Source organism: Schistocerca nitens, chromosome 1 (assembly GCF_023898315.1).
Source record: "Schistocerca nitens isolate TAMUIC-IGC-003100 chromosome 1, iqSchNite1.1, whole genome shotgun sequence".
Lineage (NCBI taxonomy): Eukaryota > Metazoa > Arthropoda > Insecta > Orthoptera > Acrididae > Schistocerca > Schistocerca nitens.
Genome location: NC_064614.1, coordinates 268,569,391 through 268,593,601, shown reverse-complemented (window position 1 = coordinate 268,593,601; position 24,211 = coordinate 268,569,391). Strand labels below are relative to the sequence as shown.

The 24,211-nt window shown below is 43.2% G+C and overlaps 1 protein-coding gene across 1 annotated transcript in view; it reads left to right on the top strand.

Moving 5' to 3' along the window:
- Positions 1-24,211, top strand: part of LOC126247975 (protein unc-13 homolog 4B-like) — a 205,183-nt gene that overhangs the window by 127,544 nt on the left and 53,428 nt on the right. Inside the window, exons 4-6 of the mRNA XM_049948543.1 lie at positions 6,349-6,541; positions 22,228-22,287; positions 22,398-22,490. Of these exons, the coding sequence (XP_049804500.1) occupies positions 6,349-6,541; positions 22,228-22,287; positions 22,398-22,490 (346 nt within the window). The remainder of the gene's footprint in view (positions 1-6,348; positions 6,542-22,227; positions 22,288-22,397; positions 22,491-24,211) is intronic.

Genomic DNA, 24,211 nt, shown 5'->3' with positions numbered 1-24,211 from the left:
CCGCGTGAGACGACGCTTCATCCAGTCCCAAACATGCTCAATGGGGGACAGATCCGGAGATCTTGCTGGCCAGGGTAGTTGACTTACACCTTATAGAGCACGTTGGGTGGCACGGGATACATGCGGACGTGCATTGTCCTGTTGGAACAGCAAGTTCCCTTGCCGGTCTAGGAATGGTAGAACGATGGGTTCGATGACGGTTTGGATGTACCGTGCACTATTCAGTGTCCCCTCGACGATCACCAGTGGTGTACGGCCAGTGTAGGAGATCGCTCCCCACACCATGATGCCGGGTGTTGGCCCTGTGTGCCTCGGTCGTATGCAGTCCTGATTGTGGCGCTCACCTGCACGGCGCCAAACACGCATACGACCATCATTGGCACCAAGGCAGAAGCGACTCTCATCGCTGAAGACGACACGTCTCCATTCGTCCCTCCATTCACGCCTGTCGCGACGCCACTGGAGGCGGGCTGCACGATGTTGGGGCGTGAGCGGAAGACGGCCTAACGGTGTGCGGGACCGTAGCCCAGCTTCATGGAGACGGTTGCGAATGGTCCTCGCCGATACCCCAGGAGCAACAGTGTCCCTAATTTGCTGGGAAGTGGCGGTGCGGTCCCCTACGGCACTGCGTAGGATCCTACGGTCTTGGCGTGCATCCGTGCGTCGCTGCGGTCCGGTCCCAGGTCGACGGGCACGTGCACCTTCCGCCGACCACTGGCGACAACATCGATGTACTGTGGAGACCTCACGCCCCACGTGTTGAGCAATTCGGCGGTACGTCCACCCGGCCTCCCGCATGCCCACTATACGCCCTCGCTCAAAGTCCGTCAACTGCACATACGGTTCACGTCCACGCTGTCGCGGCATGCTACCAGTGTTAAAGACTGCGATGGAGCTCCGTATGCCACGGCAAACTGGCTGACACTGACGGCGGCGGTGCACAAATGCTGCGCAGCTAGCGCCATTCGACGGCAAACACCGCGGTTCCTGGTGTGTCCGCTGTGCCGTGCGTGTGATCATTGCTTGTACAGCCCTCTCGCAGTGTCCGGAGCAAGTATGGTGGGTCTGACACACCGGTGTCAATGTGTTCTTTTTTCCATTTCCAGGAGTGTATTTCCCAGAGGTGTAATCATCACTGCTGACATTTACTGTCAACAACTGAGACGTCTCGCAGACGCAGTCTAAGAACAACGACAAAGACAACGCCTGTTCGCATTCCGGTAGATTGACCAAAAGCACTACACATGAGTTGGCTTGAGAAGTCATTCCGCACCCATCTTATTCACTTGATCCTGCGCCCTCAGATTTTCACCTTTTCCGCTCTCAGTCGAACAACTTTCAGGGAACATGCTCTCTGGATGAAAATGCTCTTCGAACACGGCTAGACGAGTTCTCTCACTAAGCTACCATTAGTTTAATTTCTGCCGGTGTTGGTTGTTTGGTTTTACTACTTCGTTAATCGGCATCTTAGTCAGTAATTCAGCCAATTGTAAAGTGCTCTCGGTTATACGGTTCTCAAAAAATAGTTCAAATGGCTCTGACCACTATGGGACTTAACTTCGGAGGTCATCAGTCCCCCAGAACTTAGAACTACTTAAACCTAACTAACCTAAGGACACCACACCCATCCATGCCCGAGGCACGATTCGAATCTGCGACCGTAGTGGTCGCCCAGTTCCAGACTTAGCGCCTAGAACCGCTAGGCCGGCTATTCGGTTCTCAAATTCGAAATAAGTTCGTCCTGTTCAGATTCACCGACAGCTTGTTGAAGTTCATGGTGAAGATGTAATGAATGATAGAAATGTGCGTAAATTGTGTGGGCTGTTTAATGAAGAAAGGACAAATGTTTATGATGAAGAACAATTTGATGGGCTACTGTCATGAATGAAGACTTGACACAAGAAGTTGATGAGACAATTCGCCAAAACAGGATCTTCTCTATTGAGGAGGTGCATCAGAAATTTAGACAAGTTTCAAGATAGCAGTTTTTCACATTGTTAGTGACAAACTTCACTACAAAAAATTTGGGCGAGATTGGTGCCGGAAGTGCTGACAGAACAACACAAAACAAAGCGAATGGCACAATCTTTGTCCGTTTTGGAGCGCTATCATACGATGGTGATGAGTTCTGACTGGCGATGAAACGTGAATTGCGCATTACACTCCAGAGAATAAACGTCAATCCAGTGAGTGTAATCATTCAAACTCCCCAAGGAAACCACGAACAAGAACCTGCAACACGGAAAATAATGGCCAAGGTGTTTTGGGACCGGAAAGGCGTTCTTCTGCTAGACTTTTTGCCAAGAGGGATGACAATAAACGCTGAGAACTACTGTGAAACAGTATTAAAGCTTAGGCGTGCCATTCAGAATCGCCGGCGGGGACCGCTCTCTAGCGGCGTCGTTTTGCTTCACGACCATGCACGGCCTCAAGTTGCGGCAAGAACAAAGACGCAGCTGACAGGTTTCATTGGGAATTACTGGTTCAAATGGCCCTGAGCGCTATGGGACTTAACATCGGAGGTCATCAGTCCCCTGGTCTTAGAACTACTTAAACCTAACTAACGTAAGGACATCACACACATCCATGCCCGAGGCAGGATTCGAACCTGCGACCGTAGCGGTCACGCGGTTCCAGACTCTTGGAAAATGTTTAAATATGTTGAAAAGTGAAAAAACGTGTGTACTGTAGTATGTGATACAATTTACGTTCGTAAAGAAAGTTTCTCTTACTCAATTACAAATCGGTTCTTGCTATAAAAATGACCCTCGTATTTTAGACCTAATGTTTAGTGGACTTTTTTTCTTTTTGGTCTACACTACTTCCTCTGAAAGTTTGTCAGTGGAGTTGTGGTTCACCCTGTATATTACATGCATGCACATAGAACCATAGGGCACTTTTCACAATTATGCTTGCCATGAATGGTTCGCTTTATCTTTAATAAATTGTAAATGTGTTCTCTATCGGAAGGAAGAAAAACAGCCAGGTGACAGTCAATCTCGTTCCATACTCTTGGGAGTCATTCTGGACCTACTGCACTCACTGCTGTTGCCGTACGGCGTGGCAGTGTTACATTCCACCCAAAGTCGTAGGAAGGAGAGGGACATAGGTGGAATTATGCAAAACCTCCACAACAAACGTGACATACCATGGGATGGAGGCCATTGGGTCAATACGAGGACTGTACGTCCTTTACCAGGCCATTCCACCGCTGAGGCAGCTCATTGTTAAGAAACGCCGTTACATCAAGGCGTCAGTGCGGTGGTGATCCGTCCTGTTGAAATTTACGTCATGTTCCCTCAGTTACTGTGTTAGTACACGTTATTTTAATGCATTTATAAACTGGAACGTCATAAATGGTTTATATATTTATTTATGGTATGGCTGTACATATACAAAGATTACGAAAGTACTATATGTCATTATTTAAGCACAAACCTTCAGCATAATATAACACAAATGTCTACAGCTACATATGGATATCAAGATCCTCTGTGTATATTATCACATCACTCGTCGCTGTCAGCAAATTTTCGAAAGGATCCATGTAGGCACGTGTAGTACATGTTGATACAACATGAACGACTGTTTAGTGTTCCACATCACAGTCGCACGATGATGATGAAGATTGGCCGCACTTGTAGACAGTGCCTGCACATCTTCCACCTAGAATCTTTGGACTTGTTATCCATAAATGGTTTGGGAGGAGTCATAGTGACGGAAGCAGTGGGTGATTCGTTCTATAAATGTCGCCTTGGTTTAGGAAGGATTAGGCCTTAGGAGCCTCTGGTTGAATTGGAAGCTAACAACAGGTTTGGGTGTCCGTTGCGAGAGTGTGATGTTAACGGCGTGCTATATGCAGTGACCAGGAGGAGGCGTTTTAAGAACATGGTGGTGTGCAGGATGTACAGGAGAGGAGAGAGGACAAAGACTTGGACCACAGATGGACTGGGGTGAAAGATCAGGGAATTGGTATAGCTTATGATGACAAAGGATGGACCATTTAACAGAATGGATGCAATACAGGTGAATATAGGGTCACTGGACGAAATATCCATCATCTCTCTAAAAGAACGTGCTGGTAGCCTTGGAGCACTGTAGGTAATTTAGATGATGTAGGCAGTCATGTAACCTCCACTGCTGATTTGACTCATGGCAGTGAAATGGTGCTAGTCGGTAGTGTAGAACCCGCACAGTAAGATTGGTTGAAGTGAAGCAGTGCCTATTTGCCACTGGGTTGTACGGATCAACGTGGAGACGTGTCAGAATGACATAAAAAGCTGTATCGTTTCGATGTACCCATGACCACACCACAAATAAAACTGCCTGACTTTTGGTACATCAGTGTGGACTGTGCAATACGCCTACATTGACATGTCTGTCACTCGAGGTCCTTTATTCCACATCTCCATTATGAGCATACTGTGGACGCTACCGTCTTCTGAGATAACCACTGTGTCACAGGGCTGCACGCGTACCGCCATGGTTTCACAAACACTCAGCACCTTGAGTAGTCTGCTAAATCCCTCAATCTTTATTCCATAGAAAATGAGTGGAACTAAAAGTAACAGCGGCTGAAATGTAGCAATAAACATTCCCACCGTTTGGCGGCCATATGGGATCTAATTATCAACGAGTGGCTTCAGAAGTATATGGTCTATCTGAAGAAAATGGTGGATTCTCTCTGTCGCCAAGTTGAGACTACCATTAAGACTAGAGGAGGTGTCAGGCGGTATGCGATGTGTCCTGGGGGTGATTAACTTTTTGTCCCATAAGGATAATTAATTGGAAGTGAATATATCTGGACTACGACCATTCAACCCGGATGATTTACCATCAGCGTGGAGAGGATGCTTTTGTTACTTATTTTAACGTTAGAGGGAAGCCTAACGCGCCACCCGTAGACTGACAGCTGGGGAACCGGGCTTGATGTACACTAGTGGCCATTAAAATTGCTACACCACGAAGTTGACGAGCTACAGACACTAAATTTAACCGACAGGCAGAAGATGCTGTGATATGCAAATGATTAGCTTTTCAGAGCATTCACACAAGGTTGGCGCCGGTAGCGACACCTACAACGTGCTGACATGAGGAAAGTTTCCAACCGATTTCTCATACACAAACACCAGTTGACCGCCATTGCTTGGTGAATCGTTGTTGTGATGCCTCGTGTAAGGAGGAGAAATGCGTACCATCACGTATCCGACTTTTATAAAGGTCGGATTGCGGTTTATCGTATCGAGACATTGCTGCTCGCGTTGGTCGAAATCCAGTGACTGCTAGCAGAATATGGTGAGTTCAGGAGGGTAATGCGGAACGCCGTGCTGGATCCCAACGGCCTCGTATCACTAGCAGTCGAGATGACAGGCATCTTATCCGCATGGCTGTAACGGATCGTGCAGGCACGTCTCGATCCCTGAGTCAACAGATGGGCACGTTTGCAAGACAACAACCATCTGCACGAACAGTTCGACGACGTTTGCAGCAGCATGGACTATCAGCTCGGAGACCACGGCTGCGGTTACCCTTGACGCTGCATCACAGACAGGAGCACCTGTGATGGTGTACTCAACGACGAACCTGGGTGTACAAATGGCAAAACGTAATTTTTTCGGATGAATCCAGGTTCTGTTTACAGCATCAAGATGGTCGCATCCGTGTTTGGTGACATCGCGGTTAACGCACATTGGAAGCGTGTATTCGTCATCGCCATACTGTCGTATCACCCGGCGTGATAGTTATGGGGTGCCATTGGTTACACGTCTCGGTCACCTCTTGTTCACACTCACGGCACTTTGAACAGTGGACGTTACATTTCAGATGTGTTACGACCCGTGGCTCTACCCTTCATTCGATCCCTGCGAAACCCTACATTTCAGCAGGATAATGCACGACCGCATGTTGCAGGTCCTGTACGGGTCTTTCTGGATACAGGAAATGTTCGACTGCTGCTCTGGCCAGCACATTCTCCAGATCTCTCACCAACTGAAAACGTCTGGTCAATGGTGGCCGAGCAACTTGTTTCGTCACAATACGCCAATCACTACTCTTAAAGAACTGTGGTATCGTGTTGAAGCTACATGGGCAGCTGTACCCGTACACGCCAACCGAGCTCTGTTTGACTCATTGCCCAGGCGTATCAAGGCTGTTATTACGGCCAGAGGGGGGTTGTTCTGGGTACTGATTTCTGAGGATCTATGAATCCAAATCGCGTGAAAATGTAATCACATGTCAGTTCTAGTATAATATATTTGTCCAATGAATACCCGTTTATCATCTGCATTTCTTCTTGGTGTAGCAATTTTAATGGCCAGTAGTGTATATGTGTCTATGCGTATGTTGCAGCCCTCCAGGAGGACAAAGGGGGTCAGTGTCGACGCTGCGGTTCGCGCACGGCTTCTACCGCGGCGACCAGCAGTGGCTGAGCGAGACACTGAAAATGGTGGAGCGCGCCGTCCAGTTGGACGAGCTGCTGCCCGTGGACCGATCTGTGCGCTACAGCAGCTCCGTCGTCGACCTCGCGGACATCATGGGACAGGTGACTGACCATCTGCACTTGTCTGCCAGAGTGACCACTAGAGTCAAATTTTCGAAATACACTTACGGAAATGGAACGTGTAATCGCTTGAAGCACCAATATAAGTTGTGACCTTCACACACATGAACACACTTTTGCATTGGTTGGACGCTAAACAGCTCCAGATATCATCTAGACGAATTAATTGTCTTGCCTGCAAATCTTATGAAAATTGTTGGGTGGAGTTTGGTATGAAGGTATTTTTTTTATTTTTTTTTTCGAGTCATCAGTCTTATGACTGGATTGATGCGGCTCGCCACGAATTCCTCTCCTGTGCCAACCTTTTCTTTTTTCTTGTCAGAGTAGCACTTGCAACCTACGTCCTCAATTATTTTCTGGATGTATCCCAATCTCCGTCTTCCCCTACAGTTGTTACTCTCTACAGCTCACTCTAGTGCCAAGGAAGTTATTCCCTGATGTCTTAACAGGTGTCTTATCATCTTGTTTCTTCTTCTTGTTAGTGTTTTCCGCATATTCCTTTTCTCGCCGATTCTGCGGAGAACCTTCTTATGCCTTACCTTGTCAGTACATCTAATGTCAACATTCTGCTGTAGCACCACACCTCTAATACTTTTATTCTCTTGTGTTCCGTTTTTCCCCCAGACCATGTTCCACCATCATATAATACTGTGTTCCCGACGTATGTTCTCAGAAATTTCTTCCTCAAATTGAGGCCTATGTTGTTACAAGTATACTTCTGTTGGCCAGGAATGCCCTTCTTGCCAGTGTTAGTCTGCTTTTTATGCCCTTCCTCCGTCCATCATGGGCTATTTTGTTGCCTATGTAGCAGAAGTCCTTAATCTTATCTACTTGGTTATCACCAATTCTGATGTTAAGTTCTTCGCTGTTCCCTTTTACGCTGCTTTTCACTGCTTCCGTCTTTCTTCGATTTACTTTCTATCAATATTCTATATTTATTAGACTGTTCATCTCACCCAACATCTCCTCTAATTCTTCTTCACTTTCACTGAGGATAACAATATCATCAGCGAATCTTATCACTGATATTCTGTCACCCTTAATTTAATCCCACTCTTGAACTTTTATTTTATTTTCGTCATTGCTCTTTCGACGAATAGATTGACAGTAGGGGCGAAAGACTACATTCCTGTCTTACACCCTTTTTAATCTGAGCACTTGGTTGTTGGTCACCCATATCATTAACGTCGATATACAGCAGAATTTTGGAACATATATTGTGTTCGAACATTATGAATTACCTCGAAGAAAACGATCTACTGACACACAGTTAACACGGATTTAGAAACACAACTAGCTCTTTAAAAATGGTTCCAATGGCTCTGAGCACTATGGGACTTAACATCTATGGTCATCAGTCCCCTAGAACTTAGAACTACTTAAACCTAACTAACCTAAGGACATCACACAACACCCAGTCATCACGAGACAGAGAAAATCCCTGACCCCGCCGGGAATCGAACCCGGGAACCCGGGCGTGGGAAGCGAGAACGCTACTGCACGACAACGAGCTGCGGATAACTAGCTCTTTACTCGCTTGAAGTGTTGAGTGCTATTGACAAATGATTTCAAATTAATTCCCTATTTCCGGATTTCCGGAAAGCTTTGGACACTTACCACACAAGCGGCTAGCAGTGAAATTGTGTGCTTACGGAATATCGTCTCAGTTGTGTGACTATATTCGTGATTTCCTGTCAGAGAGGTTACAGTTCGTAGTAATTGACGGAAAGTCATCGAGTAAAACAGAAGTGTTCTCTGGCGTTCCCGAAGGTAGTGTTACAGGTCCTTTGCTGTTCCTTATCTATATAAACGATTTGGGAGACAATCTGAGCAGCCGTCTTCGGTTGTTTGCAGATGACTCTGTCGCTTATCGACTAGTAAAGTCATCAGAAGATCAAAACAAATTGTTGCCATTTTCACCAGTGATTTTTAGAAGTTACGATTGAATGTTATCCATCTCTTCTGACTTATTTGATCTTAAGTCTTCCAACATTCTTTTAAATTCTCGCTCGAATAGTGGGTCCCCTAACTCTTCCCTACCGACTCCGGTTTCTTCTTCTATTGAAACATACCCTTAGAAAAATTTATAAATGACTGTGCTGGTAAATCTCTACGTTATTTGATTTTCAAACAGCTGAGCAAAACTCAACGTACTCAAACATTTCTCTCTTTACTTATTCTGATCAACACTAAACTGACACAATATTTTTAGCGGAACGCTACAATAGAATGGCCCTGACTAATAATAACCTATACCTTTCATGAATCACTTACCTCACAAAAATCTTCGTTACTCGAACTACTGCAATACAACGAGCGCCAATACTGCCAGCTAAATAAAAGATTCTAACTACTGAAGTCACTAACTACTGATAGGCATATAGTTAACAAATGAAATATTTGATAGAGAACAAACAATGTATTTACCTTAATAGTGGTCAAAAGTCATAATATATATGTATAATTTGTGACATCCAGTTTGGCAAATTTCCTTTTTCTGACGGACACACGTCCAGCTCGTTCGATCATATTAACATCTCAAAACTCTGGCTTGTCTCTCCCCACATCCACCACAGCTAGCGGCTCACCTCCAACTTCACAACGCTACCCGCTGTTCACGCCAACACTACAATAGAGAATATTCATCAATGCCAACCAGCTACAGACTGCATACAGCACAGTCAGTGATTTTCATACAGAGCGCTACGTGGCGTTACCAACATAAAAACCTAAACAGCCTACTTACACTATCACATCTTCAGTGAAGTTCTTCTCCTCATAGAGCTCTTTCCACCAAACCGATCTTTTCGCAGCATTTAACAGTGGAATTCCCATTGAACTCTTCATTGTGCCGTCCTTGTTTTTAATTTCACCGAAGGTTGTTATGAGTTTTCTATATGCTGAGTCAGTCCTTCCTACAGCCAATTATTTTTTGTTTTCTTCACTTTTTCCATGTAGCCATTTCACCTGAGCTTCGCTGCACTTCCTATGTATTTCATTCCTAAGTGACTTGTATCTCTGTATTCCCGAATTTCCCAGAAAATTTTTTTGCTTCCTTCTTTCATCGATCGGTTGCAGTACTTCTTCTGTTACCCATGGCTTCCTTGTAGTTACCTTTACTGTACCTATGTTTTTTATCCCATATTCTGTGAAATATGTCTTCATACCGCATTCCTGGTGTGCTTCGTGGGTGAAAAATAACGTGACCGCGCAACTCAGTCGAGAACCAATACATTCGTCAAGGAGTCTGTGGTGAGAACTGCACTGTGGGTCCCTACGTTATCCTGCCGGAATACGCCATTTGGTACTGTAGTCTACATCTAAATCTACATACATACTCCGCAATCCACCATACGGTGCGTGGCGGAGGGTACCTCGTACCACAACTACCATATTCTCTCCCTGTTCCACTCCCAAACAGAACGAGGGAAAAATGACTGCCTGTATGCCTCTGTACGAGTCCTAATCTCTCTTATCTTATCTTTGTGGTCTTTCCGCGAAGTGTAAGTTTGCGCCAGTAAAATTGTACTGCAGTCAGCCTCAGATGCTGGTTCTCTAAATTTCCTCGGTAGCGATTCACGAAAAGAACGCCTCCTTTCCTCCAGAGACTCCCACCCGAGTTCCTGAAGCATTTCCGTAACACTCGCGTGATGATCAAACCTACCAGTCACAAATCTAGCAGCCCGCCTCTGAATTGCTTCTATGTCCGCCCTCAATCCGACCTCATAGGGATCCCAAACGCTCAAGCAGTACTCAAGAATAGGTCATATTAGTGTTTTATAAGCGGTCTCCTGTACAGATGAACCACATCTTCCCAAAATTCTACCAATGAACCGAAGACGACTATCCGCCTTCCCCACAACTGCCATTACATGCTTGTCCCACTTCATATCGCTCTGCAATGTTAAGCCCAAATATTTAATCGACGTGACTTTGTCAAGCGCTACACTGCTAATGGAATATTCAAACATTACGGGATTCTTCTTCCTATTCATCTGCGTTAATTTACATTTATCTATATTTAGAGTTAGCTGCCATTCTTTACACCAATCACAAATCCTGTCCAAGTCATCTTGTATCCTCCTACAGCCACTCAACGACGACACCTTCCCGTACACCACAGCATTATCAGCAAACAGCTACACATTGCTATCCACCCTATCCAAAAGATCATTTATGTAGATAGAAAACAACAGCGGACCTACCACACTTCCCTGGGGCACTCCAGATGATACCCTCACCTCCGATGAACACTCACCATCGAGGACATCGTACTGAGTTCTATTACCTACAAAGTCTTCGAGCCACTCACATATTTGGGAACCAATCCCATATGCTCGTACCTTACTTAGGAGTCTGCAGTGGGGCACCGAGTCAAACGCTTACCGGAAGTCAAGGAATATGGCATCCGTCTGATACCCTTCATCCAAGGTTCGCAAGATATCATGTGAAAAAAGGGCGAGTTGCGTTTCGCAGGAGCGATGCTTTCTAAAGCCGTGATGATGCATGGACAGCAACTTCTCTGTCTCAAGGAAATTCATTATATTCGAACTGAGAATATGTTCGAGAATCCTGCAACAAACCGACGTTAAGGATATTGGTCTGTAATTTTGAGGATCCGTCCTTCTACCCTTCTTATATACAGGCGTCACCTGCGCTTTTTTCCAGTCGCTCGGTACTTTACGTTGGGCAAGAGATTCGCGATAAATGCAAGCTAAGTAAGGAGCCAATGCAGTAGAGTACTCTCTGTAAAACCGAATTGGAATCCCATCAGGACCTGGCGATTTATTTATTTTCAACCCATTCAGCTGCTTCACAACCCCAGGGATGTCTATCACTATGTCCTCCAGACGGGAATCTGTACGAGACTCAAACGGCGGTATTTTTGTACTATCCTCCTGCGTGAAAGATTCCTCAAATGCTAAATTTAAAATTTCAGCTTTCGTTTTGCTGTCTTCTGTTGCCAGGCCAGACCGATCAGTGAGTGACTGGATGGAAGCCTTCGACCCGCTTACCGATTTTACGTAAGACCAGAATTTTCTTGGGTTTTCAGCAAGATCTTTTGCTAAGGTATGACGGTGGTAGTGGTTGTATGCTTCGCGCATCGCTCTTTTTATAGCAGCACGAATCTCTACTAACTTTTGCCTGTCCTCATTCTTCCGATCTTTCTTGTACCGAGAGTGCAACTGTCTTTGCTTCCTGAGCATTCTCCAAATTGCGCTGTTAAACCACGGTCATGATGCGTATGGCAACAGGGCGTCTAATTCTTGCCATATACTGGCATACTTTCAGCCTCTCTTTAGCAACTGTCAAATAAGCCTTGTTGTCACGTGGAATACCTCCACACATGGTTTGGAGAGATACGAGTGTCGAGAAGAGCTGCTTCCTGGGACCATTCACTAGACTGTCTACGGATATACTGGCGTTGGCCTGACCGCAAAAATCAGAAGCAACTTCCATCGCTGAACACCGGAGAGTTCCACAAATGGCCCAGTTACTCTGCCTCTACATCAAGCATGTCTGTGTCGAATGTCACGTGGTGTCAGCGGTATACAACCCATGGCGACTCGAGATCTCAAGCCAGATTCCTGTAAAGGGACGTCCATTAATTACGTGAGGGGTTTTCTTTAAATTTAGACCCACCCTCCCTCGTTGGTGACATTTGGTTAGATGTGTTGGGACCCCCTGCTGCCCCTCACGTGAGGTTTATCTCGTGGCTGGGTAAAAACTTGAAAAAATGAATTTTTAAAATTTGTTTCAAACGTTGGTCAAAACACTTTAATGAAACTATGATTTATTTAGAAAAAGTATTGAACAGTGTTGTTAACAGGTGATTAGGCACACTATTTTAAACATGTCAGCTCTGGGTAGTATTTGAACGAAGAGAAAAGCAGAGACAGATGGACAAAAAGGCTCCACGGAGATAGTATTAACCGTTTCGATGGATCCCTAAAAACTTGTCATTTTCAACTTTTGTAGTCCTATCTTCCTCAGTTGCGTGTAATATTACGGTATATTGATAATTTTTACTTATGGACCCTCTGACAGCAACTGAATAAAACACAATTTTAGTGCCATACGCGTTTCGCCTTTATTTTCTGCAAGGCATCATCAGTGGCAGGTTGCGTGGACAGTTTCTTCCATATTACGCTCCTGTTCCATTTTTGGTGATGTTCTTCTTCTTATGAACGCCAATTTGCGGTTTTTTTCCACATTCCACAGCACTATGCACTGAACGCTTCTTTTAATGCAATGTTTTGGAGAAGTACGAGTGTCGAGAAGAGCTGCTTCCTGGGACCATTCTTGCATTAAAACAAGCGTTCAGTGCATAATGCTGTGGAATGTGGAAAAAACCGCAAATTGGCGTTCATAAGAAGAAGAACAACACCAAAAATGCAACAGGAGCGTAATATGTAAGAAACTGTCCACGCAACCTGCCACTGATGATGCCTTGCAGAAAATAAAGGCGAAACGCGTATGGCACTAAAATTGTGTTTTATTCAGTTGCTGTCAGACGGTCCATAAGTAAAAATTATCAATATACCGTAATACTTGTCATTTTATTGGTATATTGTATACATTAAATACACTACTGCCCATTAAAATTGCTACACCACGAAGATGAAGTGCTACAGACGCGAAATTTAACCGACAGGAAGAAGATGCTGTGATATGCAAATGATTAGCTTTTCAAAGCATTCACACAAGGTTGGCGCCGGTGGCGACACCTACAACGTGCTGACATGAGGGAAGTTTCCAACCGATTTCTCATAAACAAACAGCAGTTGACCGGCGGCGCCTGGTGAAACGTTGTTGTGATGCCTCGTGTAAGGCGGAGAAATGCGTACCCTCACGTTTCTGACTTTGATAAAGATCAGATTGTAGCTATTGCAATTGCGGTTTATCGTATCACGATATTGCTGCTCGCGTTGGTTGAATATGGAATCGGTGGGTTCAGGAGCTTAATACGGAACGCCGTGCTAGATCCCAACGGCCTCGTATCACTAGCAGTCGAGATGACAGGCATCTTATCCGTATGGCTATAACGGATCGTGCAGCCACGTCTCGATCCCTGAGTCAACAGATGGGAACGTTTGCAAGACAACAACCATCTGCACGAACTGTTCGACGACGTTTGCAGCAGCGTGGACTATCAGCTCGGAGACCACGGCTGCGTTTACCCTTGACGCTGCATCAAAGACAGGAACGCCTACGATGGTGTACTCAACGACGGACCTGGGTGTACGAATGGCAAAACGTCATTTTTTCGGATGAATCCGGGTTCTGTTTACAGCATCATGATGGCGCATCCTTGTTTGGCGACATCGCCGTGAACGCAAATTGAAGCGTGTATTCGTCATCGCCCCCCGCCCCCCCCCCCCCGCCCCCCCACCCCACCAAGTTTGAGTTCACGCAAAACATGGACGTCCCATAATCTGCCCCACAGTTCCTGGTGACGCTCTCTCTTATCCTCTGCAGGGAGTGCGCCTGATGTCATTAGTTTATTCATCAGTGGCAGTCGAAAAATCCGTGAAATTCTCGTGGTTTTGTCCTTCAGGAAGACACCGTGACCACTCCACTTGCCACACTCTTGTCTTGCACCCACTGCATTCCAGCCAACAATCTGTGCTATCCTGCTGTTTGATGCTCCCATGTTCCTCGCGCCAATTGTTCGAGAGATCGCGATAAGCTGCACGCACATGTCATTTGTGTATGCTGTGTTGCGATCGCCACCATAAACGTTCAAGCAACGTTTGGTGAATGTGTTCATGTTGTAACGCTTCACATTTCTATCAGTGTAGTGTCTTACCACCGCCGACATTGCACTTGGGTGACAAAAGCCATGCGGCGGGGTCAGGGATTTTCTCTGCCTCGTGATGGCTGGGTGTTGTGTGCTGTCCTTAGGTTAGTTAGGTTTAAGTAGTTCTAAGTTCTAGGGGACTTATGACCACAGCAGTTGAGTCCCATAGTGCTCAGAGCCATTTGAACAAAAGCCATGGGATACCTCCTAATATCGTGTCGGACCGCCTTTCTCCCGGCGTAGTCCAGCAGCTCGACGTGGCGTGGAGTTAACAAGTCGTCGGAAGTTCCCTCCACAAATATTGAGCCATGCTGCCTCCATATCTACATAACTGAGAAATTATTGCCGGCGCAGGATTTTGTACACGAACTGATCTCTCGATCATGTTCCATAAACGTCAGACGGATTCAAGTCGGGCGATCTGGGTGGCCAAATCATTTGTTCGAATTGACCAGAATGTTCTTCCAACCTATCTCGAACAACAGTGGCCTGGTAAAATGTTCATGAATGGCAATGAATGGTTTCCAGATAGCCGAACATAACTATTTCCAGTCAATAATCGCTTCACCTGGAGCAGAGGACCCTGTCCATTCCATGTAAACACAGTCCACACCATCATTGAGCTACCACCAGCTTGCACGGGACCTTGTTGACAACCTGGCTCCATATCTTGATAAGGTCTACGCCACACTCGAACCCTACCGTCAGCTCTTACCAAGTGAAATTGGGACGCATCTGACCACGCCAAAGTTTTACAGTCGTCTAGGGTGTAACTGATATGGTCACGAGCCCAAGAGAGGCGCTGCAGGCGATGTTCTGCTGTTAGCAAAGGCACTCGCGTCGGTCGTTGGTTCAAATGGTTAAAATGGCTCTGAGCACTATGGGACTTAACATTTGAGGTCATCAGTCCCCTAGAACTTAGAACTACTTAAACCTAACCAACCTAAGGACATCACACACATCCATGCCCGAGCCAGGATTCGAACCTGCGACCGTATCGGTCGCGCGGTTTCAGACTGAAGCGCCTAGAACCGATCGGCCACTCCGGCCGGCCGGTCGTTTGGTACCATAGCCCATTAACGCAAAATTTCGCCGCACTTAACTAACGGATACGTTCGCCGTATTCCCGATATTGATTTCTGCGGTTATTTCACGTCGTGTTGCTTGTCTGCTAGCGCTGACAACACTACGGAAACGCCACTGCTCTCGTTAGTGAAGTGAAGGCCGTCGGCCACTGCGTTGTCCATCGTGAGAGATAATGACTGGAATTTGGTATTCTGGGCACACTCTTGACACTGTAGATCCCGGAATACTGAACTACCTTACGATTTCCGAAATGGAATGTCCCATGCGTATACCTCCAACTGTCGTATCGCGTTCGAAGTGTTTTAATTCTGGCCGTGCGGTCATAATCACGCCAGAAATCTTTCGACGTGAATTACCTGAGTATAAATGACAACTCCGCCAATGCACCGCCCTTGTTCAAGCGACACCACTACCATCTGTATATGTGCATATTGGTATCCCATGACTTTTGTCACCTTAGTGTAAAGACATGACGTTGTTTAACGTTGTTACCAAAACTATCGAATAGTTCTTGACCGATTTACATCAAATTTTTACGCGATGCCCTAATAAACTTTTGGATGGACAAAGGGTATATATTTTTTAAATATACATTTATACATTTATAGCAGGGAAAAGTTATTAACAAAAATATTAAAACTCACTACTTCAGACCGGAAAACTCAAGGAGCTCACAGATGAACTAAATAAACAAAAAATTTTAATAACAGGGATCCAAGAAATGAGAAACACCACAGAGGACCCATTCGAATCACAAGGATACAGAATTTATAATGGGAAACCAGGACCGAGGGCAATGAAACAATGTCCCCAGTTTGGAACAGGGTTTTTAGTAAACATAAAAATAATAGATTCAGTAACGGATTTCCAAGCAGTATCACCAAGAATTGCGACTCTCAGCTTTAAAACAATGAATAAAACCTATACAATAATAAATGCTCATGCCCCAACAAATGAAAAAAAATGTGTAACAAAAACAAAGGAAGAGGTAGATAAATTTTGGGACCTTCTAGAACAAACTGTGAACAGAGTAAATAAAAAGAATGTAAAAATCTTATTGGGAGATTTCAATGCTCAGTTGGGAAAAGAAAGGAAATATAAAGATATAATTGGAAAATGGAGTCCACATAAATTTACAAACAAAAACGGTCAAAGACTTGTAGAATTCTGCAGAGAACACAACCTTATATCTAAATCAACATACTTTAAGAGGAAGCCAAGTAAACTTAAAACATGGAAACATCCAGACTGGAGGAAGGGCGAGTGGCAGCTAGACCATGTCTGTATGGACAAAAATTTTCATAAGGAGATCCACAATGTTAAAGTACTGAGAGGAGTAGACACAGGCTCAGACCATTATATGGTTAAAATTAAAATCAAATTCACACCGTTAAAGAAGAGGACCGGAAAAAACTAATAAAATAAAAAGGAGGTTTGACCCACATCAGCTAATTAAAAATAATAAGTACCAACAAATAACACAAACCATCAAATTAACATATGATCTAGAACAACTAGTGCCTAATCTTAAAAAAGAAGCAGAGAATCTAGCTCCCTTGAACCCACGAAGGAAACATGCATGGTGGACATCAGAATGTGACAAATTCCATGAAGATAGACACCAAGCATGGTTAAAGTTTCAAACACATAAAACTGAAGAAAATGCCATCAACCTAAAAAATGAAAGAAAAAAATTCACTCATAATATTAGAAGAATCAAGAGAGGATTTCATAAAGATATTATAAAGCCTATAGAAGGTAATTATCATAAAACCAACTCCAGGAACTACTACAAAATCTTTGGGAAACAACTACAACAATATGAGGCCCCTACACTAATACTGAAAGATGAAGATGGAAGAATGACACACAGTAACAAGGAACATGCAGAAATCATGGCAAAAGCATTTTACAAACTTCTGAATTGCGAAGAACCCAAAGAACCCTTACAAATCAACATAAATACCCCAATAAAAACCAAACCTAACAAACTAGACCCTCCATCTTTCCAAGAAGTAGAAGAAATTCTTAAAGAACAAAAAAATTATAAGGCATGTGGAGAAGATCAGGTTTTTGTTGAAATGTGGAAATATGCAAGTGACACAGTCAAGACCTCCTTACACATGGCTCTAACAAAAATTCGGGTAACAGAACAATTTCCCGAACATTGGACCACAGCTATCATCCACCCACTACACAAAAAGGGAGATAAGAGCAACCCAGACAACTACAGAGGAATCTCTCCCCTAGATTGCACATATAAAATTCTATCCAAGATCCTATATGAAAGAATCAAGGAGCAATTAGAACAGGAGTAAGGGGAATATCAGGGAGGTTTCAGACCATGGAGAAGCTGTGCAGAGCAGATAATTAGTTTAAAATTGATTATGGAATACTACAAGAAACGGAACAAACCTCTGGCAATAACATTTGTAGATTTTAAGAAGGCATATGACTGTCTCCACAGACCCTCAGTATTAAACATTTTAAGAAATCTAGGACTCCATCCAAAACTAATTAAAATAATACAACTTACTCTAACCAACACCAAATCAAAAGTGAAGTTTAGAGGAGAAATTTCGGAACCATTCCTCATAAAAACAGGCTTAAGACAAGGTGACTGCCTATCACCATTACTTTTCAACTGTGCACTGGAATATATAATGAGAGAATGGTACAAGGACAATCCAAAGCGGATAAGAATTGGAAGTACAAAAGATGATATTAACTTAAACTGCTTGGGATTCGCTGATGATCTTGCTCTCCTAGCCAACACCGTTCAAGAAGCCAGGCAACAAGTGAAATCACTACAAGAAATAGCAGAGAAAGTAGGCCTTAGAATATCATTTGAAAAAACGAAGATTATGCTAACTGATCCACCACTTGCAAGCAAAATTACAATAGGAGAACAGGAAATCAAAATTGTTGATAAATTTAAATATTTAGGCGAAATAATAACAAGCCATCATGGCAAAATAGAATTAAAAAACTGAACTATGCAAATTACATTACCAAAACTACAAACAACAAAAAAAGCCTATCTATAGATGCAAAATTAAAGCACTATAAAACAGTTACACAACCAGAAATAACGTATGCAGCTGAAACTATCTTCAAAACAACTAATACAGCAGAAATTGACAGAATACTAAAAATAGAAAGAAGAATAATTAGGACATTTATAAATAAACAGTATAAAATAAATGGACACTGGAGAATAGCATCAAATGAAACAGTATATAAGAAAATAGAACCAGTCATGAGCACAATCAGGAAGAAACGCATCTCATTCTTTGGACATCTGATGAGACCTCCAGAAAACAGAATTAGTAAAAAAATAATACAAAAATTGTGGAATAGCAAGAGCGACATTAAATGGATCACAGAAATTAAGGAAGATATAAAAGAACTTCAAATTACAGTAGATGACCTAAAAAACAAGACAGAGAAAACCAGAATACTGCAAGACCCGCAAACCAGACTACAAATGAAAATCAATAAAAGGAGTACAGGAAGAGTTGTCTCAGATGAAGAAAGAAAGAAAATATCTGAAAGAATGAAGAAATATTGGGCAGACAGAAGAGCAAAACACCTTTCATATAAGAATAGCCTCTAATAATTATATTACCTAAATATATTAAGTTATTGTTGAACCAAATTGTATCCATGTGTAACAACTTGTTTAGAACTTTGTATTTTTGACTACAGTGGTCCAATGAAGGCCATAAAATAAAGAATAATAACAAAAATATTAAAAAATTCTTGATTGATTTACCTCAAATTTTTACAAGATACCGTTACAAGTATTCGGACAGACATATGATATAATAATATTTATTTTTGTAAACAATCCACAGATTTTCTGTTAAAACCGGCTGAGAGAAAGAAAATGCTGTGCTGTTCTGTGGACATGTGCGGCTTCGTTTTGTTTCTTGCAGACAGTTGTAGCTAACGTAGCAAGACGTTTAATCATCACACATTTACATTTTTCCCATATATATACTTTCTCCTTATATATAAATTTTAACAAGCAACGTGAAGGTTGTATCTTTGGCTTTTCGCCTTATAATTAGTATACTTATATGGAATATGATTGCTACAAAACTTAGTAATCCTACACGTTCGCAGAATAAAACTACGCAAATTACTGTCACTGAAGCCATTATCCTCAGGGATCCAAGAGCTGGAGAAGTCAACCAATTTGCCCATTCACTTTAAGTGACTTCAGTTCCCAATCAATGTTTCGCTTGCAATAACAATAAAGAAGACTCAAGGTCAATGAGAGGGAGAAGAGGAGATGCACAGAGAGGGAGGGAGGAAATTGACGTAGAGAGAGGAAGGAGAAGATGGATAGAGGGGGAAGGAGGAAATCCAGAGAAAGAGAGAGGGGCGATGAGGAGCTGGCTAGAGAGAGGGCGGGAGGAGGAGTAGATGAACGAAGATATGGGGAGGATGGACAGAGAGGGGAGAGAAGGAGATTGGGCTGTAGGCTGTGTATCTAATTTCCCTTACGTATCTACCAATTACAGAGCATTGCCCCGTTTGCTAGTTAGGATATATTTTCCTTTGTTAATAAGGACAGTCAAAAATTTGTTTGAACAGTATAAAAATTAAAATTATTCAGAAATAATAATTGTACTGTAAATGCAACAGAGAAAATAGGGTCAAAAAGCTCTGAGCTCACAACATGCTTATCAAATTGAGTGCAGAAAGTTGTACTACCAATAGAGAGAGGAGAAACTTTTTTGTTTGGAGGAAAGTAGTCTTTAATTGCTTCCGAACGATTAGTATCAGGTCTACCATTGTTCTTTGTGTATGAAAATGACATTTTTCAAATGATGCAAGTGGTATAATCAATCCCAAATAGGAAACATGACCGTCTCCATAGATAAGTGGCCAACCACCAGTTCTGAAGCTTTATTTTATTTCCTTCGTTGTCTCTTCTTCAATATACGTGTTGAACGAAAAAGGAGGAAGTCTGCGTCTCTTTCTAACGCCCTTTTTAATACGAACACTTCGCTCTTAATGTTCCGACATTACTGATTCCTCCTGATTCTTAACCGACTTTCCCTATTGCGTATATCTGCTTTCCTGAGGATTTCAAACATCTTGCAGTATATTACTTTTTCCGATCAAGTTGTCTTGGATTTTCTTAAGTCTTAACTTCCATCACCAAGCGCAAAGCCAGAACTGCTTCCCTTTTCTGAACTCAAACTGAGCGTCATCTGACAAAGCTTCCGTTTGTGTGTTTTCCCAGAGTGATCGATTAGTGATGTTCAAAACACTGTTTGTCACTGTATACTATACTTTCGCCACAGTTACGCACAATCAAGAGACAGTGTGATTTACAATCTTACTACGTACCGGTACATATCGTTTGTCTGTGAGACTGTGCAGGGCCTCTGTTGCTTTTGTCTCTTGACAAGAGTGCAAGAACACGGCTGCAGTGCACTTCTTGTCCGCTGCTACTGAGATATTTGAGTACGTCAGACACTGTGATAGCGTCAGGACGGTTCAAGATCGAAAAACAACAAAGCGCTATACAGGGTGAGCATGAAGTCTTTGCTTGATTACAAAAATTTGTTAGTAAGGAACTGTGTAAATACAACTACGTGATTTCCTGCAAATGGTAGCTTAACTAGTCGAGTTTTTTATGGTTTTTTATTTATTTATCGAATGGCGAAAACAGCAAATATTAGAAATACGTGTAGTTTACAGTAATATATTTAAAGTTTTTGTCACAAAGCTAATATTTTTACTGTTTTATGGATACATTTCCATATGTGCTCCATTCATTGCCCGTAGACCATGTAGGCGATGCTCAATTTCTTTCCATGTCTTTGCCAAAATATCTTTCGCCACCGCCTCTACATCATCTAATATTCGTGCCGTAAGAGTCTGCACATAAGGAACTGGTAAACCGATCACTTTATCCTTAACGTAACACCACAAAAAGTGTCAAGAGTGCTTATGTAGGTGAACGTAGCGGCCACGATATTGGAGCGTCTGTACCGATCCATCTGCCTTGAAAGGTTTCATCCAAGATCTGGTGCACAAATAGCCCCTAGTGTGTGTTGAAATAATGCCAGTGCTTGAGATTAATGTAACTGAGCTGTCAGATCAAGCCTAAAATTATATCCACAAAAATTATTTTAGTCAAGCTTCAAAAATGGTTCAAATGGCTCTGAGCACTATGCGACTTAACTTCTGAGGTCATCAGTCACCTAGAACTTAGAACTAATTAAACCTAACTAACCTAAGGACATCACAGACACCCATGCCCGAGGCAGGATTCGAACCTGCGACCGTAGCGGTCGCTCGGCTCCAGACTGCAGCGCCTAGAACCGCACGGCCACAACGGCCGGCCAGTCAAGCTTCCATTAATAGAAAAATGTATAGGAATGTGGAAGAGTCTCCATAAAAAACTTTATCAGTTAAGCTGCAATTTGCAAGAAACCACTCAGCTATATCTGGCTTAGTTCCTCAGGAATAAATTGTTGTAATCAAGGAAAGACTTCATGCTCACTGTGTACAACGCGAGAAACAGTTCTTAAGCAAAGCGAACGGAGTCATCACTTTTATGTTAGACCTCGTTTCGTGCGGCTTACGTGTCATCACATCGTACAGTATTTCCTGAGTACTACCATAATCTGTATGAATCGTGCTAGACGCTGTACTACAGAATTTCGTGAATGCATTCAGCATCTGCTCGTCTGATGAAGAAATACTATAGTACGTGTTGTAGCTGCACTTGGACCAACACCACACCCTTTTGTTTCAGGTCAAAGAAATACCAGTGGAAAGCTACAGTAACAAGAAGGACCTCGAGAAGTTACTGACTGTGAGTATAGCTTGTCTTAATTTTCATTGAAGTCTATGTAATTAATTTCAAGTGTGCCGAGCTAAACCGTGGCCTGTGAGCGGAAGTTAAATCGAGTCCATTGTTTGCAGGACGTTTGCAGATGCTGCACATACTACGCCGAGGAGATCTTGAAGAGGACAGCATACGAAAGCGACTCGCTGGAGGTGAAGCAGGTGCAACATGTGAGTCACGTTAAAATTAGAGGGACTGCTTTGCCACAACATGTATTTATGTTTTCATTTGTTGTTGAATGTCACGTCTCAAGGGGAATCATTTGAGAAATGCAGTATGAGCAGATTCGACAGAAGGCGATAGGTGAATGAATAAGCCGTCGCCTTCTTGAAAGAATTATTACAAATAATCACATTAAAGAGGTTATGAAGAAACGGAATTCTGCTGCTCTTCTGGTAGGGAAGTTCTCAGTGCGCAAGAAAGCCTGCAGCAGGAAGTAAAAAAGTACATTACATAATTTCTCATCAAGTTCTCAATGTTGCACGACTAAGCTTTTCGCTCGAAGATTTCAATGTAGATTTCTTAAAAGACCTAATGACCTCGTTGTTGACGAGACTTTAAAACACTAATCATCGTTTTTTAAATGTATTCCTCCCCCCGCCCTCCCCCACGGACGGTCTTGTTCTTCAATGGAAGGGATGTCCTCGCAGCAAAACTGCGTCCCCACCTCCTAAACAGTCTGCGGTGGTGTTACTGCTCCAACGTTATGGAAGCTTCCAGACGCAGAACCAGACTGGCAGACGCCTCGCTGTATATCTCTTTCCAGCGTCACTGCTGTAAACCAGCAGTGTTCTCTCTCAATGCTATTTCCGCATACACACTCCTCCGGAACATAGCTCGAGCTTACAGTAGCTCATGAAACCAGTTACTTACAAACAAAATGTTCAATACCGGTTTGCTCCCAATTTTGTTCTTTGGAGCCTGCAGTGTAAAATATGTCTTTTAATGACATGATTATTGTGAATAATAGCCAGCTACACTGCTATGTAAATTGTTTATATTTTATCTCATTGACGATGAGCCCATTTCGGCAAATTGCCATCGTGAGGTGCTATGTAACATCGTTGCTGTCATGTCCTGTCTGTTTTGGAATTATTAATTTCTCCCAGGTGTACACTGGAGATGTATATTGGATGTTACTTGTTTTCCATGTATGCTACTTTTCTGACACTGTCAAAATGGTTCAAATGGCTCTGAGCACTATGGGACTCAACATCTGTGGTCATAAGTCCCCTAGAACTTAGAACTACTTAAACCTAACTAACCTAAGGACATCACACACATCCATGCCCGAGGCAGGATTCGAACCTGCGACCGTAGCAGCTCGCGTGGTTCCTGACCTGACACTGTCATCCAAGCTGTCAGAAAAGTAGCATATATGGGAAACCTTGCCCTTGCAAAGAAACCATCCTGGCATTTGCCTGGACTGATTTAGGGAAATAACGGAAAACCTATATCAGGATGGCTGGACGTGGATCTGAATTGTCGCCCTCTCGAAAGCGAGTCCACTGTGCAAACTACCGTGCCACCTCGCTTGGTAGTTCCGAAAATTTTGGGTACTTGACATCGTTTAATTATTTAGGGACAATACTAACAAACGATATTAAATGGGGCAGCCTCATATAATAGATATTGCAGAAGACGATAAACCGAAGATTTAGATTTGTTGGAAGGGTTCTAAAAAAATGTAATATATCTGCAAAGGAAATCGCTCTCAAAACGTAAGTGCGACCAGGTTCTAAAGTATTTGTAAGGTGGTTTAATAATTCATGTTGCGCCATCCTACGTGTTTTATCCATATTTTTATGCTCTAATAGTACTCCCCACGTAATGAGTGCGTAACTGAGATGTTCTTTTCATAATTCGTACTACTAATAGCAAAATGCGTATG